Source organism: Eubalaena glacialis, chromosome 18 (genome assembly GCF_028564815.1).
Source record: "Eubalaena glacialis isolate mEubGla1 chromosome 18, mEubGla1.1.hap2.+ XY, whole genome shotgun sequence".
In the NCBI taxonomy this organism is placed as follows: Eukaryota; Metazoa; Chordata; class Mammalia; order Artiodactyla; family Balaenidae; genus Eubalaena; species Eubalaena glacialis.
In genome coordinates this window covers 56,800,794-56,816,658 of record NC_083733.1, presented here as the reverse complement: position 1 = coordinate 56,816,658, position 15,865 = coordinate 56,800,794, and the positions used below count along the sequence as shown (strand labels likewise).

The following is a 15,865-nucleotide window of genomic DNA, read 5'->3' as shown; positions in this document are numbered from 1 at the left end:
CTGGGTCCTCATGGGAAAGGGGCAGTCGGGGTGGGTGCTCAGTCTACAAAAGTGCTAAGTGTCTGTCTCTTGCAGTCAGGACCGATCAGTCATCCACCGGGAATGAGGACTTCAGGACCCGAACTCCCTGGAGGCTGCAATAATTGAAGGATGCACTCTGTCACTGTATGTCCCTCATCCATTCTACCCCTTTGCTGAGCCACTGAGGCCAACTGTGAAAGCATTGAATAAATATCTTAAGCTAAGCTGCATACCAGTGTGCCTGTCTTATGCCTTCTCATCCCTGACTTTCCTTCCTGCACAGCAGGTGTCAGATGCCTGGGGAATCTGGCACATGATGAATATTTGTTGGCAGGTGAGGGGATGGATGGATGGAGATAGATGGGTAGATTGGGAATAAGATGGGTGGGGAAATGGGAAAATGGAGAAATGGAGGATTAGAAAAATGGATGGATGAGAAGATGAATAATTGGACGGAAGAAGTAGAAAATGAAAAGAAAGATCAATAGATTCTGACTTTATCATTTATAACCCTGGCACATTAATGTCTCTGTCATTCGGTTTCCTCATACGTTTTAGTCCACTCAGGTTGCTGTAACAAAATACCATAAAATGGGTAGCTTATAAACAACAAAAGTTTAAATTTCTCACAGTTCTGGAGGCTGGGAAGTCTGAGATCAAGGCACCAGCGGATTCGGTGTCTGGTAAGAGCCTGCTTTCTGGTTCATAGGTGGCTATCTCATGCGCCCTTGTTGGAAGGACAAGGGTATTCTCTGGGCCTCTTTTATAAAGGCACTAATCTCATTCATGAAGGCTCCACCCTTATGACCTATCACTTCCCAAAGTCCCCACCTCCAAATATTATCACATTGGAGACAGGTTCTGCCACATGAATTTTGAGGGGACACAGACATTCAGCCAAAAGCATCATATTTAAAGTAGAGCTAAGGATGGGACTTCCCTGGTGGTCCAATGGTTAAGACTCTGCACTCCCAAAGCAGCGGGCCCGGGTTCAATCCCTGGTCAGGGAACTAGATCCCGCATGCCACAACTAAGAGCCTGCATGCTGCAACTAAAGATCCTGCATGCCGCAACTAAAGATCCTGCATGCTGCAACTAAAGATCCTGCATGCCACAACTAAGACCCGGTGCAGCCAAATAAATAAATATTTTAAAAAAATAATAAAGTAGAACTAAGGATAGTACCTACCTCTCAGAGTTGGAGCAAGGATTTAATGTGTTCATCCAAACTACAAGTCAAAAATTGAAGTCTCTCTTCCCTTTGAAACCTGTCTCGTGCCCTGCCTGTAGTGATCTTCCCCACCTCAGTGAATAGCACTACCAATCCTCAGTCTAGCAGCCAGAAAATGGGGAATTGTTCTTGCTTCTTCCCTCCCCTTTGCCATCTATTCAGTTCATCAACAAATCTTTTTGGATGGTATCAAAACACACCTGAAATCTGTCTGTCTGTCTTCTTGTGCCCACTGTCACCACCATCCTCACTCATGTCAACAACAATAGCCTACCATCTGCTCTTCCCTGCCTGTAATTCATCCTCACAGCCACTAGATGACTCTTCTTTACATGTAAATAGGACCACTGGCTATAAATTTATCTTGTCATAAAATCAAATTCCTTCACCTTGTCCTACAAGGCCCCTGTTAACCTCTTCTGACTCATCTCCTATCACTGTACTTCCTGCTAACTATGATTTGGGAACCTGATCTTTCAGGGTATTGAACATGGCAAAATCTTTCACTTCATTCCTTTGCGAAAAGCTGTCATCACATGACTAGATGCTTCTCATCCTTCAAATGTCCACTTACATGTTGCTACCTTAGAGAGGGCTTCCACAACCACCTCACTTAAAGTGATTTCCTCTGTTCCTTTCCGTCCTTAACCTGTGGGGTCTGATGCAACTCCGGGTACTTAGTGTCCGAACTGAATTAAATTATAGGTCAGCAGGTGGAGTCTGCAGAGAACTGGAGAATTGCTTGGTGTGGAGATACATTTGGTGTCAGAAGTGAAGTGTATGAGCACAAAAACAGTTTTCTTTTACGGCACAGGAGGTAACAGGTGCCGTTGCCTGGTAGATACGAGGATAGGAGGATACTGCAGTTCTTTTATGATTGCTTGTATGTTCTCATGCAAGTGGGAAGCAAGGTCATCAGCTAAGAGCAAGAAAGAAAAAGTTTTGAGGTCTGATGAGAAGAGAGCGTAAAACAATCCTTCAAGAAAATGAGTCCAACTGCTTTGGAAAACAGTGTGTCAGTTTCTTAAAAAGGTAAACATACTCTGATCACATGACTCAGCCATTTGACTCCTGGGACTCCTCTCAAGAAAAATGAAAGCATTTGTCCACACCAGTACTTGTAAGTGAATGGTTATAGCAGCATTAATAACCCGCACACTGGAAACATCTCGAATGCTCGACAGGTGAACAGACAAACGAAATGTGGTATAGCCATACAATGAATCCTCAGCAATGAAAAGGAACCACCTACTGATACATGCAACCATTTGGAACATGATGCTAAGTGACAGAAGCCAGACACAGAAGGCTACATATTGTATGGTTTTATTTGTATGAAATGGAATGATGGATCTGTTCTGAAACTGGATTGCGGTGTTGGGCGCACAATTGTATACATTTACTAAAATGTGTGGACCTATACACTTAAAATAGGTGGATTTTATGGTATGTAAATTATGCCTTAATCAGGCATTTTAAAATGAGCACATTACCCATACTATTAAGAAAAAAAAGGAAATGAGAGAATGAATTAATTAGGGACATGTGATAGGATGGCTGGGCCGCATTAGGGCCCACTTGGGTTTGTGGTCGTGAATCCGAAGTGAGACCAGCCAGAGTGGGTGTGGGTTTTTCTCCATCCATATTCAGCTTCCAGTGAGCAGGTGCGGAGGAGGTGGAGAGTGGATTCAACTGGGTGCAAAAGATAAAGTTAGAAGTTTGAGGGTGTGAGCAAAGGAGAGAACACTGGATGAGGAATCGGGCTGGGTGGTGAGAGTACTGTGGTCACAAGGGGGTGAGGGGCAGGGAAAAGGAGGTCAGCTTATGGGGGTGAAGGATCCTCGGAGCAATAGGTTTAGAGGGAGTGAGCTGGAAAGACAGGAGGTGATGGGCAGACAGTGAGATGCATGGAACTGAGACTCTGCAGGGGCTGTGGTTTTGGGGTTGCCACTGTATGGGGGTGGGCCTTTCTCCCCCACTGGCCTGGGATCTCGGGGCTGCCACAGTCACCATTGTGTCCCCAGCACAAAGTCTAAGTGTGGGAAGGAAGTGTTGGGTGGAGGACGAGATCGCCAGAGAAGAGGAAGTCAAGGCATCGAGAGGCCAGAACAGTCAAAGTTTCATCTACCTGAATTTGGAAATCACCAAGAATTATGAGAGGAGCAGCTTGTGTGGCAGTGAGCCTGGAGCTAAAAAGATGCAATGAGGTGCAGTGACTTGGGAGTTGATAAAGCTGGTTACAAGAATGGGAGCAGGTGCTGTGTATAAACTTCAAAGTTAGGGGCTTAGAGAAGAGGCAGAGAATGGTTTAGAAGCGGCCACGGGGAGCAGGAGGAGCTTATGCTATCTACAGGCCCAGGGGGTATGAAGGCTGAGGAAGAGAAAACAGCCTCTGCTTAGAAGGGCTGCATGGAAAGGCATGTCTTCATGGGAGAGCTAGGTTGTGGTCAGAGCAGCAAGGCAAAAGGAAGGTTCAGAGGACATGGGGGACATCCGATAAAGCCCTCAGTGCTTCCTCCATCCCAGCCCTGACCATTCTGCCTGTACTTCCCCCATTCTGGCCCTGACCCCTCTGGGCTGCCACTGTCTGAGGCAGCTCCAGGAAGCCTGGACTCTTTCAGTCACCATTGTGCCCCCAGCACAAAACCAGAAGGCACCCCCTAATTACTCACTGGTAGTGGCCATTTCAGGTTGCAAGTTGGCAGGTGAAATACCTCAGACCCAGGAGATGGTGCCAGGATTCCAGAATACAGTCTGCACTGTACACTGAGGATTTTCATCCTTTAGAAAAAAACCATTTTTAATTGGAAGGCAAACAGTAAAATCCGTCAGTAGTAGGTAACATCACCCTGAATTGGAGCCATTTGAATTATTACATAGCTCCTGGAAATCCAGCATAGAGTCAGCAGATTTTCCATCTTAATATGTAAACAAATTTTCAGGAATGTTTCTGAGACCCTTCACAGAGAACTCAAGATAGCATAGGTTCATTCGTTCCTTCAACAAACATTTACTGAGCACCCACTCTGTGCCAGGCCCTGTTCTGGGGACAAAGTGATACAACAATGAACAGAACAGACCAGTGGATTCTCCTGGAGGTTGTTAGTAACTTCTCATAGTAGCACTTGTTTTGCTTTGTGGAATGAATATGAGGATGAATATTCAAATTATAAAATTACCAAAAAATTCTCAATATTTACAAAAAATCTTCTCCCTCCTCCCTCCTTCCTCTGCCTGCATCCTGATCTGGTCCATCCTGTCTCCTACCTGATCCACTGCAGCAGGCCCCTCCTTGGTCTTCTTGCTCGCACCCCGCTCCCTCACTCTGTTTCCCACGTGCAGCTAGAGTGACCCAAGTCAGATCATATCCCTTCTCTGTTCAGGACCCTCCATCTCATTCAGAGTAAAAGTCAAAGTTCTCACCCCAAGGCCCCACATAATTTGCCTTGTTAACATCCCTGCCCTCATCTCCTCCCACTCTCCCCTCCTCACTCTGTCTCGACCACATTCCTCAGTGTTTCTGCAACCCTCCTTACTTTTCCTGCCTCAGGGCCTTTGCACCTAAAATCCTAGCTGCCTGGAACTTTCTTCCTCCAGATAGGAGCATGCCTCACTCCTTACTGGATGGGGCTTCCCTCGTGGCGCAGTGGTTGAGAATCCGCCTGCCACTGCAGGGGACACGGTTTCGAGCCCTGGTCCGGGAAGATCCCACATGCTGTGGAGCAACTAAGCCCGTGCGCCACAACTACTGAGCCTGTGCTCTAGAGCCCACGTGCCACAACTCCTGAAGCCCGCGCACCTAGAGCCCGTGCTTCGAAGCCACCACAATGAGTGGCCCCCGCTCACCGCAACTAGAGAAAGCCTGTGCACAGCAACCAAGACCCAACACAGCCAAAAATTAATTAATTAATTAATTTTTAAGAAAAGTCACTGGATGCGTTCCTTGACCACCTCGTAAGCAATTTCACACACACACACACCCCACACCCCCCGTCCCAGCACCAGTCCCTATCCCCCTTCCCTGCTTGTTATTTTCTCCAAAGCACTTATTGCCGTCTATCATTCAGCGTGCTTTTAATAACTTGTCTGGTGTCTGTTTCCCCCACTGGCAGATGAGCTCCAGGATTTGTGTGTCTTGTTCCCTACCGTATTCCCAGTGCCTAGAACAGTGCCTGGTACATTCAGACGCACAACAAATGCTTTTCCAATGTATGAATGGGAGTCCAGAGTCGGCCCTTGTTCTTGGGGATGGAAATGGATCAGGGAAGGCTTTTGAATGTAGAGGGAATCTTAGGGAGCTAACTAGGAATAGAGAAGAGAAGCAGAGGGCACAGCCCGTGCGAAAGTTTGGGGATAAGCCCTGCTTACTGGGCTGATCGCACCAGTAAAAGGGAAGCGGGAAGCGTATTTACGGTAGCGAACGCTGCACAGGTCAAGGCAGCTCCAAGGACGGTCGAGGGGGCGGTGCCCTGAGAGGCTCAGAAATCTCCGCCCACAGCGCGCGCACCGGGCTCCGGGCGGGGCTGAGGCTCCGAGGGGCGGGGCTGCGTGGTTGCATCACGCAGTGTACGTCGCCGCGCGCGTGAGCTCCTTTCCACGTGCGAAAGCCCCAGACGCTTGGACCCCGGGAAGCCGCAGATTACTGAGCCGTGCAGCTCCACGCTCGCTATGAAGCCAGGTGGAGGCCGGGGTTGGGGTCGGAGCTCAGGACTGGGATCCGGCGGGGATCGGGGTGCCAGGCCGGAACGGAGGGGCGGGGTCCTGGCCTGGGGGCAAGGATTCTGAGCCCCGGATGCGGTCTCTTGTGGGGAAGGGGTCTTGTTCCGGTCTCTAGTGGGGATGGGAGGGCTTGGTTCCGCCCTGTGATCGAACCTGAGCCTGGGGTTCGGGTTCCTGGTCTAGAGGTTTGTGATTGACTTCTCAGAGGTCACGGTCGTTAATAGAGAGGCTTGGGCGTAGAATTGGGGGTGTCCTGAACTGGGATTCGTTTCATTGAGGCAGTCATTAGGGGTCTTGGATATTGGGCCGCGGGCGGCAGTCGAGGGTACTGAACCAGAATCTAGATCCAGGCATCTGGGGTCTTGGATCTCTGGGCGTGGGATTTGGGGATTTGTCCTGATTGGGAGGCGGAGAGCCCCCGGTCTTCGGTGCTGGGGCTGGGTCTTCTAGGACCCCATATGCTCCCCTGTCGCTGCCGCAACTGCAGTACCCTTGGCTCCAAACCTAGCTTCTCAGAGAGGGCCGGCATAGATGAGTATTCCCGGCTTGCCCTCCCTGGCCCACTTTCCCGCTCTCTACTCTCCGGAGGGGGGCGGGTCCCTGAGAATGGAGTGGAGCTCCTGGGCCTAGTGATTCTCAACTCGCCCTGAGAGGTGAGGTGAAACTTCACACGCCCAGTATAGGATTATCGTGGGGTGGGCAAGGGAGGTAATCACAGGGCGAGTGGTTTTATTCATTCCGATTTTACTCGAGATTTTGATGAACCCTCCACAGCTCCCTCCTAGTGGAATGATGAGAGTCCTGGCTTTGACAGCAGAAGGGCCTCAGTTCAAAGTTTCAGTCCTAACTATGCTTAACTTACTGTGTGACCTTGGGCAAGTGGCTTTACCTCTCTGAGCCTCAGTTATCTCATCAATAAAATGGCACCCAGTTCTAATTTAGTGAGAGCATGTTAAGAAAAAATAGCACATGGTGGTAATCATTTTGCAGTATATGTGTATTAGATCAACAGGTTGTACACTTTAAACTTACACAATGTTACATTTTGCAGTTATGTCTCATATAGCACGGTGCTTGACATATAATAGTATTTTCTCTAATTGTTATCTTTATCTTTCTTCTCAAGGGGAGCAAAATTAGGGTCCTTCTCCCTGGTGTCTCAGCTCTTCCTGAATCAGGCCGAGCCCCTCTCCCCTCCCCCCAACTTGCTACCCTGGAGTTGGGGAAATCTTCTGCCATGACTGAAAGGGTCTGTTTCCTAGTACAGGTTTTCTTTTTTCCTTCCTTCCCCCCGCCCCTTCAGCCTGTGGAGAGATGGGGTCATCTGGGGGGGGTGCAGAATTTGTGGGTCCATGCCCCCTCCCAAGTTCCCTTTCTCTTCAGTGTTTACGGATCTACTGATGGAATAGGAAGTGCCAGGCAGTGTGTCTTCCACTGAGACCCTGGCAAGCCTGCAGGCATCCTGTGGTCTGATTGTCCCAGGAATGGAGGATACGCCTTCCCACCCCTTCCCTCACTGTGTTAGGATAAGAAGTTGTAGAAGTTGTCAGGAGTCAGCTCTTTAGCGAGGATTTTAGTCTGGTTGAGAGAGGAAGCCTTTGGGAGATTTTGAGCGGGGACCTGATGTCAGTCAGACTTGACTGAGACCTTTAAAAGGATCCTTCTTGCTTCTGTGTGCAAAAGACTTTAGGGGAACAAGAGTGAAAGTAGGCACATCAGTGGGAAGTTTGTTGCTGTCATCTACTAGGAGATGATGTGGCTTGGACCAGGGTGGTAGCAGTGGACCTGGCTGACAAATTGTCAGGGAATATATTTTGAAGATAGAGCCAACAGCTTGTATGTGGGTGTGAGAGAGAGGGGTCAAGGACAATGAAGGGTTTTGGCGTGTGTAACTGGAGGGGTAGAGTTGCCAGTTTTGAGATGGGGAAGGCTGTGGCAGGAGAGCAGTTTTACACTGGGGTGGGGGAGGGGGTCTGTGGACCCTCCAGCCAAAACTTACAGAAAAAGGTATGTGAATGTGCGTTTTTCTGAGGAGTGGGTACTTTCAGTACATTTTTCTAAGAGCCCCAGGACCTGAAATGGATTAGGATATGTTTTGAGTATCGTGCCCACTGTGCCCCATGCCGTGCCCACACTTTCTGGGTCTCTGTTCTATCAGGCCTGTGTTGAGGGTCTCTTAGGCCTAGTGGTTTCTCCCCCAAGTAGGAAGGAGGAGGGATTCATTCTCCTGAGTTTGAGTAATATATTCAAACTGTGTGCGAGGTAGCATATTAAGTGCTCTGTGTGTATTGTCATTTAATCTTTACAACTCTGCGAGGTGGACACTGTGTTATTTCCATATCTTCTTCTTACAGGTGAACTTTTCAAGATACCCACAAACCTCCCCTACTCTCTAGGGTCGTGAATGGCATGGCCGTCTCCCTGTAATCAATACATGAGCTGCTTGAGGGAGGGACTGGGGCTCTGGTCACCATCTGATCACCTGCTTACTGAATGAACAGAGAGGGTGTTTTCTTCATGAGACAGAACCCAGGGGTTTAAGAGTTACCAGCTCATTTACTATCTGTTGAGCCCATACTTTGTGCCAGGTGTTGTGCAGGATGCAGTGATGACCAAAACAAACATCCCTGCCCATTTGGAGCTTGATTCTAGTGGGGGAGGCAGGCAGGAATCATCTTTAAAATGCCATGTATGATAACTGATAGGAAGAAAAAGAAAGCAGAGTAAAGGTCAGGTAGCCAGAGAAGGCCCTTCTGAGGAAGGAACATTCGGTCAGAGACCTGAGTGCAGTGGAGTGGGTGAGTCAAGCAATGTCCTCTGGACCCAGGCAGTGGGAACAGGAGATGCTCAAGGTTTAGAAGATGCAAAGCGAGTTTGTTCTTGGGGAGGAAGAGCATGGGACCCAACATAGAGAGAGTAAGGTCAGAAAAGTCAGCAAAAGCCAAGCCCAATGGTGGTGATTCTGTTTGGGCTGCACATTAGAGTTACCTGGGGAACTTTAAAAAGCCCCATGCCCGGGCCTCCACCCCAGACAGTTTACATGAGAATCTAAGCAACAGCACTAGGCAAGGATGAGACCCACCGATTTCTAGCTTTGGAAGCCAGAGAAAGGAATTTTGATTTCATTTAGAATGTGATGGAAAACCTTTGAAGGGATTTGGGCAGGGGAATGATGAGAGCTGATTTGCTGTTTTGAAAAGGTCAGTCACCAGCTGCTGTGTGGGCAGTAGACTGCAGAGGGAGCAGGAGACCAGAGGTCAACAACTCGTGGTGTAGGAGTTTGAAAACCGTTCATTTTTAACAACTAAATTAGGACTAGCTATTCAAAGCTCTACATGTTCATCTCTAACACCATTAAAACGAATGAAGCCTTCATAGGGTGGGAATATAATGCACCTTTGCAAAAACTTTAGCAAGTTCGTTATTGAATAGTTTACATCAAGTGAGGTCATTTTAAACCATCACTAATTTTCACACGAACGATTGTTTGATAATGCAATTTTCTGAAAGTACTGCAGAGCTTTTGAAGCCGTCACAGAAGAGTCAAATACTGAATCTGTTAGCACCAGGAGAGTTCCGTCTGCTTCAGACACTGTTTTGTGCTCAGTGAAGTGAACAATGTTTGCTCTCTCCTGAAGTGATGAAAATAAAGTCTCTCTGAATGTTTTTTTTTTCTCTTAAACTTTCCATCTTGTTGACAAGCCCTAAACTGCTTATGATCAGTCGCCCATCCATAAAGGACAGTTTTGGTTTTTGCTTGTTTCTCCCCCCTGAGTTGGGAGAGACTTGTGCATGCTTGGAAGCAGGGGGATCAGTTAGCAGGAAAGATGTGATGTCGAATGCCTCCCCTCTGGGGGTTGGCGCTTTTCTGCCACACACAAGGGCAGGAGTGGGAGGGCGTGAAGAAGTTTCCAGGGCCTGGGGGACCCTACTGCCACAGTGCGTGTACACACACAGTGCACACATTTACTATCCAACCGAGCAAAGCAGAATATTGACAGTAAATCTACCTCTATCTGTGTTTTCCTCCCCTATCCTAACCCCATAACTTCTCCCTCCCAAAGCCTAATATCGTAAGTTTCGCATTTATCATTCTCTTGCCTCTTTTTGGGGGCCGGTGGGGCGTGGATTACCACATATATCCACGCAGCATAGCACCTCTCAGTTGTTGCTGGACTTTATAAAAAGGATATTGTGTTAGATGTGGTTTTTCTAGGGCTTGCTTTTTCTCTTACCATGATTCTGAGATTTATGTCTCTGTTGTGTGGAGCTGTTGATCCTTTTCGCTGTTGGTTGTGACAAGTCCCTCTTCCATTTGTCCATTCTGCTGATGGACACTCAGGTTAGTCCGTTGTTCTGCTGCTGTGGACACGCGTGGGCACCTCTCCTGGCGCCCACATGCGCACGTTTCTCCACTTTCCCGAGTGGAGTTCCTCGGCGTAGGAGTAACTTCTCAAGCTCCATGGCCCCGTTGATGGTTCCTGTTTCTATTTCCACCACAGGTTTCAGCCCCCGTGGGGGCGGCTTCAGTGGCCGAGGTGGCTTTGGTGACCGTGGCGGTCGCGGCGGAGGCCGTGGAGGCTTTGGCGGAGGCCGTGGAGGCTTTGGCGGGGGCCGAGGTCGAGGCGGAGGCTTTAGGGGCCGTGGACGAGGCGGAGGAGGAGGAGGAGGAGGAGGAAGAGGTGATGGAGGGGGCTTTCCCTGGGCTTGGGGAGCGGGGAGGGAAGCATCGTGGGGTCTCCCTCTCATTGCATCTCTGCCTTGTAGGTGGCGGGTTCCAGTCTGGTGGCAGCCGGGGTCGTGGTCGGGGAGGAAGAAAAGGAAACCAGTCGGGGAAGAATGTGATGGTAGAGCCTCATCGGCATGAGGGTGAGTGAGGAAGGCAGGGAACCCCCTGGGGTTAGGGGTGGGGTGTGGCCCGCTGGGGTGTTCACCCCTGCTCTGATCCCCTCACCCAGGTGTCTTCATTTGTCGAGGAAAGGAGGATGCACTGGTCACCAAGAATCTGGTCCCTGGAGAATCGGTTTACGGAGAGAAGAGAGTCTCGATTTCGGTGAGACCTGGGCGCCTGGCTAAGCCACCAGAGCCCCAAGCTGACGGTGTAACCAGCTGCCTGGTCTCCCTGTTCCCACCGTCCGTCCTCCACGTGACAGCCAGGGGATCATCTTAATCCATAAGTCAGATCATGCACCCCCCTCCTCAGATACCTTCCGTGACGTCCCGCTGGCTTCAGGTTAAAGTCCCGAGTCCTCAGTGTGGCCTGGAAGGCCCTGCACATTCTAGCTCCCCCTCCCCACTGTCTGCCCCCACTGTCCCCCTAACCTAGTGTCTTCCAGCCACACCGACAACCTTGCTGTTCCCTCTGCCTGGAACACTTTCCTCCCAGCCCTGTGGGTGGCTGGTTCCTTTTCATCACCAGCATCTCTGGTCAGGTGTCGCCTTGTCTCTCTCACAAGGCCCCCTTGCACCACCCTATCAAAAGCTGCCCTCACCGCCTTTCTGCTGGCTTTCCTGCTGCCTGGAACGCACTTCCCCAGATAACTTGAGTGGCCCCTCAGCTTCAGGTCTGCTTCAGATGTCTCCTCCTTGCCTCTTCCCTGGCCACCCTTCCTCATTGTCACCTGCCCTCGCCCTGCTCCCCATACTTCAGATCTTCCTTCCTGGCTTGCTCTTTTCTCCTTAGCCCCGTTACTAGCTATTATGCCATGTGTGTTAGTCAGCTCAGCGTACCCTCACTCCTTGAGGGCGAGGCCTTTGTCCCCTTCACTGTGTTTCCCCAGTTCCTAAGCATAGGGGCTGGCACACAGTGTGTGCCGGCTCGGTCAGTGTTTATAGAATGAATGCATAGGTCTTGCCTTGCTGTTACCTGGGATGATCTTGTTTGTTTGTGGTCCCTGTCGCTGCCCCTGAGTCAGGAGCCTCCACGAGAGGGCAGGCCCTGCCTCTGCCGTGGCCACAGATGTGCACTCACGTTCGTTTCTTGTACGATGATTGGGCGCCCAGTCCCTTTTGAGGGCCCAGGAGTTAAGAGCAGTGGGGTCTTGCAGAAGAGCCTGGCACTGACTTCTGTCCCCATCTGTCCCGGCCCAGGAGGGAGATGACAAAATTGAGTACCGCGCCTGGAACCCCTTCCGTTCCAAGCTGGCGGCAGCAATCCTGGGCGGCGTGGACCAGATCCACATCAAGCCAGGGGCCAAGGTGCTCTACCTCGGGGCTGCCTCGGGCACCACCGTCTCCCACGTCTCTGATATCGTAGGCCCGGTGAGTAGACAGATGGGGGCAGGAAGGGGTGGGAGGGAGGGAAAGGCCACCTCCTCTGCCATCCTGGAAGTCAGAGGCCCTGGCTGCTTCTCTGCACCGTGTGGCTTGGAGCCAGGCCCCTCCTGGTCACAATGCCTGTGAGTGAAAGGAGCGGCTTGAACCACATCGTCTCCAAAGCCTCATTCAGCCTCACTCCTGAGTTCTCGGCCTGGAGGGAAGGGGCGTGGGTATCGGGGTGACCAGTGATAGAGGGGCCCAGAGCTGAGAGTACGTTTGATTTGGTTGCCCTCTTTAAAAATTGATACCCCCCAAATCTGGTCTCTCTTGAAAGAACAGAAGATGTCAGTTTCTGGGCCTGTGTTTCTGTGTGGCTGGACAGGCTCCCTGTTGAGAGGGCACCCATGCGTCTCACTTCATGACCCCTCACTCAGCTACAAGACTGTAGGCTGTGTAATTTAGTGGTTAAAAACCCCAGGCTCTGGTGCGGGCTCTTAACAGTGAAGTGGCTTTTAGCAAGTTACTGTCCCTCTCTGAGCCTCAGTTTACCCGCCTGGAAAATAGGGTCATTGTGAAGATAAATGAGTTAAATCCTGTAAAGTGCCAAGAGCAGTGCCTGGCCCATTGCACATATTCTTAGCTGTTATGATGTCATCTCTGTGCCCTAGCTTCCCCATTTTAAGCCTGAATTGGGGGGCCTGGGCTCTCAGATCAGGCAAAGCAGGATTGAATAACCCTTGGACCTCAGTTTATTCGATAACAAGTCATTAAATGGTAGGGTTTTGATTTGGAGGTTTGAAGAGATGCATGCAGTATATGGGCCAAAGTAGGCACTCCATACATGAGAACTAGTATCATTGTTGTTTTTGTTTGATTTTGATTTATTTTAGGACGGTCTGGTCTATGCAGTTGAGTTCTCCCACCGTTCTGGCCGTGACCTCATTAACTTGGCCAAGAAGAGGACCAACATTATTCCTGTCATTGAAGATGCTCGGCACCCGCACAAATACCGCATGCTCATCGGTGAGGGGTCTGCGGTTGGCTCGGGTGGGGTAGGACAGGCCACTCCAGGTTTCCTGGAAGAGGCCTCCAGAGCCCTGATTTGGATGGAATTGGAGTGTATGAACAGGCATCTTGAGTCTGCAGAAATGAAAAGGGTCGGGGGAGCCAGGTGAGGTTGTGGAGGTGGCAGTCCTGCTTCAGGGTCTGGGATGTCTGGAGGGCCAACCTCCTTCCCTCCAATCTCTTGCCCCTCCCCCTAATCTCCCCCACCCCAGTACTTCCTGCCTCCCTGCAAAACGTGGTACCTTTTATACTACCCCTGACTTACGCATAAAAGCCTCCTTTGGAGGTCCTCATCAGCACCGTCTGGGGAGATCATAACCCAGAAAGCACAAACGGAGTACGGCCTGGCCCAGAGGGGCCCATTGTGAATGTAAATAACTTTGTTTTAAAAACAAATTCAGAAGCATAGTGTAAAAATGGAGTGCATTGTAAACCACCCCCAGAGGTAACCAATATGAACAATTTGATGTCTGCTTTTCCTGATTTTAAAAAAGTCAGTTTTCATTGCACCATCTTTTCATTTTTTTAAGCTTTTTATTTTATTTTATTTTATTTTTTAATCACTCTGCCTTAAAAATACTACTTTGCATTCCCCCTGGTTTTTCTTTCGTGAGTTTTTTCCCCTGTGCATTCATACCTTACCCTTTGTCCTGCAACTTGTTTTCATTTGACAATCCTGCAGACGCTCTTGCCTGTAAGTGCTCACCTTTACTTGTCTTTTTGATGACGTGTCTGTCTCCCCCCCCAGACCCGGGAGCGTCTCGAGGGCAGGGTCCGGGTCTGACTCGTCTCTCTGTCCCCCACGCCCGGCCCAGGGCTGGCCACAGAGTAGGTGGCAACACGGTTTACAAGAGGAATGAATGAATGAATGGTGTGACTGTGGGTTTTGGACCCATCTTGGGGGCACTGTGGAGGGAGGGGCATCAACGGGGGGAAGTGAGACTGGAGGCAGGGAAGACTCTGCCAGGAACCTGCTGGTGTTGGGGCGCAGGCCCCATGGGAGGAGCTGGGAAGATCCGGTGGATCCAGCTTTTAACCGGTACTTGTTTCTCCCTAGCAATGGTGGATGTGATCTTTGCTGATGTGGCCCAGCCAGACCAGACGCGGATTGTAGCCCTGAATGCCCATACCTTCCTGCGTAATGGAGGACACTTTGTGATTTCCATTAAGGTGCGGGGCTTAGAGGAGTCTTAAGATGGGGTGGCAGTATCTTCTCTATCTGTAACTGCCAAGCAGCCAGTCAAAACAAGGGGGCCTCCAGCCCCCTAATCCAGTCAGTCTATTCCCAGCTCCCTATAAGCCACCCAATCAAGTAGCACATAATGAAAAATGTCTACAAAAGTAAAAAGCTTAAAGAGGCCATAGACTGTAGCGATTAAGTGCATGATCGCTGAGTCTGAGTATCTTGAGTTTGAATTGCATCTTGCTGTGTGTCTTTGAGCAAGTTACCTAACCTATATGCCTGTTTCTTCACTTGTAAAATAGCAATGTTAGTCCTACCTCTTTTAGTGTTGATGTAAGGACTAAATGTCTCAATATGTATGGAGTGTTGAGACCAGAACCTGGTGTAAAATAAATACCAGATAAATGCTAGGTGCATTTTTAAAAATGTTTCATTTTGAAGTACAGAGGCCTCTCCATTGTCTTCAGCCAGATTCACCATTGTTTTTTGCAGCCTTTGCTGCATTTGTTTTAGTATTCTCAGCTGCGTTATTGCTATTGTTAAAGAAGAGGAAGTAGAAAAAAAAAAAAAAAAACCCAGAGTGTAAGATTTAAAACACTGGCTTTTAGATAAATAGGGCTCTGTTGAAGGCTTCCTGTTCCAATCCAAACCAAATTGAAAACTTATCTAACGAAGTCTTTCCCTACATTCCCAAAGCCTAGTCTCCAATGAAAACAAATTCTGCTGTTTAAAGAAGCACAAAAAAGGGAAAACAGCCCAAAGCCTTGCTGCAGACTTCAAATCCTCTCTTCTGCAGGCCAACTGCATTGACTCCACAGCCTCTGCAGAGGCCGTGTTTGCTTCTGAAGTGAAAAAGATGCAGCAGGAGAACATGAAGCCCCAGGAGCAGTTGACGCTAGAGCCATACGAAAGAGACCACGCTGTGGTCGTGGGTGTGTACAGGTGAGCAGGGGATCCGGTCAGTACTTGTTAGGAGTGTCCCACAGCGGTGATGAGCTCTGAGTCCCCTCATCTCTTTCCTCTCACAGGCCACCCCCCAAGGTGAAAAACTGAAGCCCAGCGCCATCTGGATCGCGAGAGAGACTGTGTTGCTACTGTTACACGTGTGTTTTTCTATTAAAAGACTAATCAGTCTCTCCCTTTGCCCCTGATTGCTTGGCGACCTCTATCAACAGGGCGCATGCGCCCTCGGTCAACTTGCGTGTTGGTGGGGGCGGGCGTTCTCATCCGGTCATACAGCGCATGCTCTTATCTTAGCTGCCTCCTGCGCAGCCGTAACGTGGATTTCGGCGCTTGGGCGGGGTTGGTTGCTCCCTGCGTGTAGATCCCGGTAAGCTCCTCTGAGCGCAGGCGCGGAGTGTTGCCCTGGGTCACGTGAGGGGGAAACA

The 15,865-nt window shown here is 49.7% G+C and overlaps 2 protein-coding genes across 2 annotated transcripts in view; both read left to right on the top strand.

Annotated features, from left to right (window-relative positions):
- The window catches only part of FCGBP (Fc gamma binding protein), a 38,501-nt gene extending 38,264 nt beyond the window's left edge, over window positions 1-237 (top strand). Inside the window, exon 19 of the mRNA XM_061173188.1 lies at window positions 76-237. Coding sequence (XP_061029171.1) covers window positions 76-106 — 31 coding nt within the window. The 3' untranslated portion in view covers window positions 107-237. The remainder of the gene's footprint in view (window positions 1-75) is intronic.
- Window positions 238-5,803: 5,566 nt separating this feature from the next.
- FBL (fibrillarin) lies at window positions 5,804-15,615 on the top strand. Its single transcript, XM_061172841.1, has 9 exons — window positions 5,804-5,930; window positions 10,474-10,653; window positions 10,739-10,840; window positions 10,930-11,024; window positions 12,062-12,232; window positions 13,120-13,252; window positions 14,352-14,464; window positions 15,274-15,419; window positions 15,506-15,615. Exons 1-9 carry the CDS (start codon window positions 5,921-5,923, stop codon window positions 15,528-15,530), a joined length of 975 nt encoding a protein of 324 aa, XP_061028824.1. The 5' UTR covers window positions 5,804-5,920; the 3' UTR covers window positions 15,531-15,615.
- Window positions 15,616-15,865: the final 250 nt, after the last annotated feature.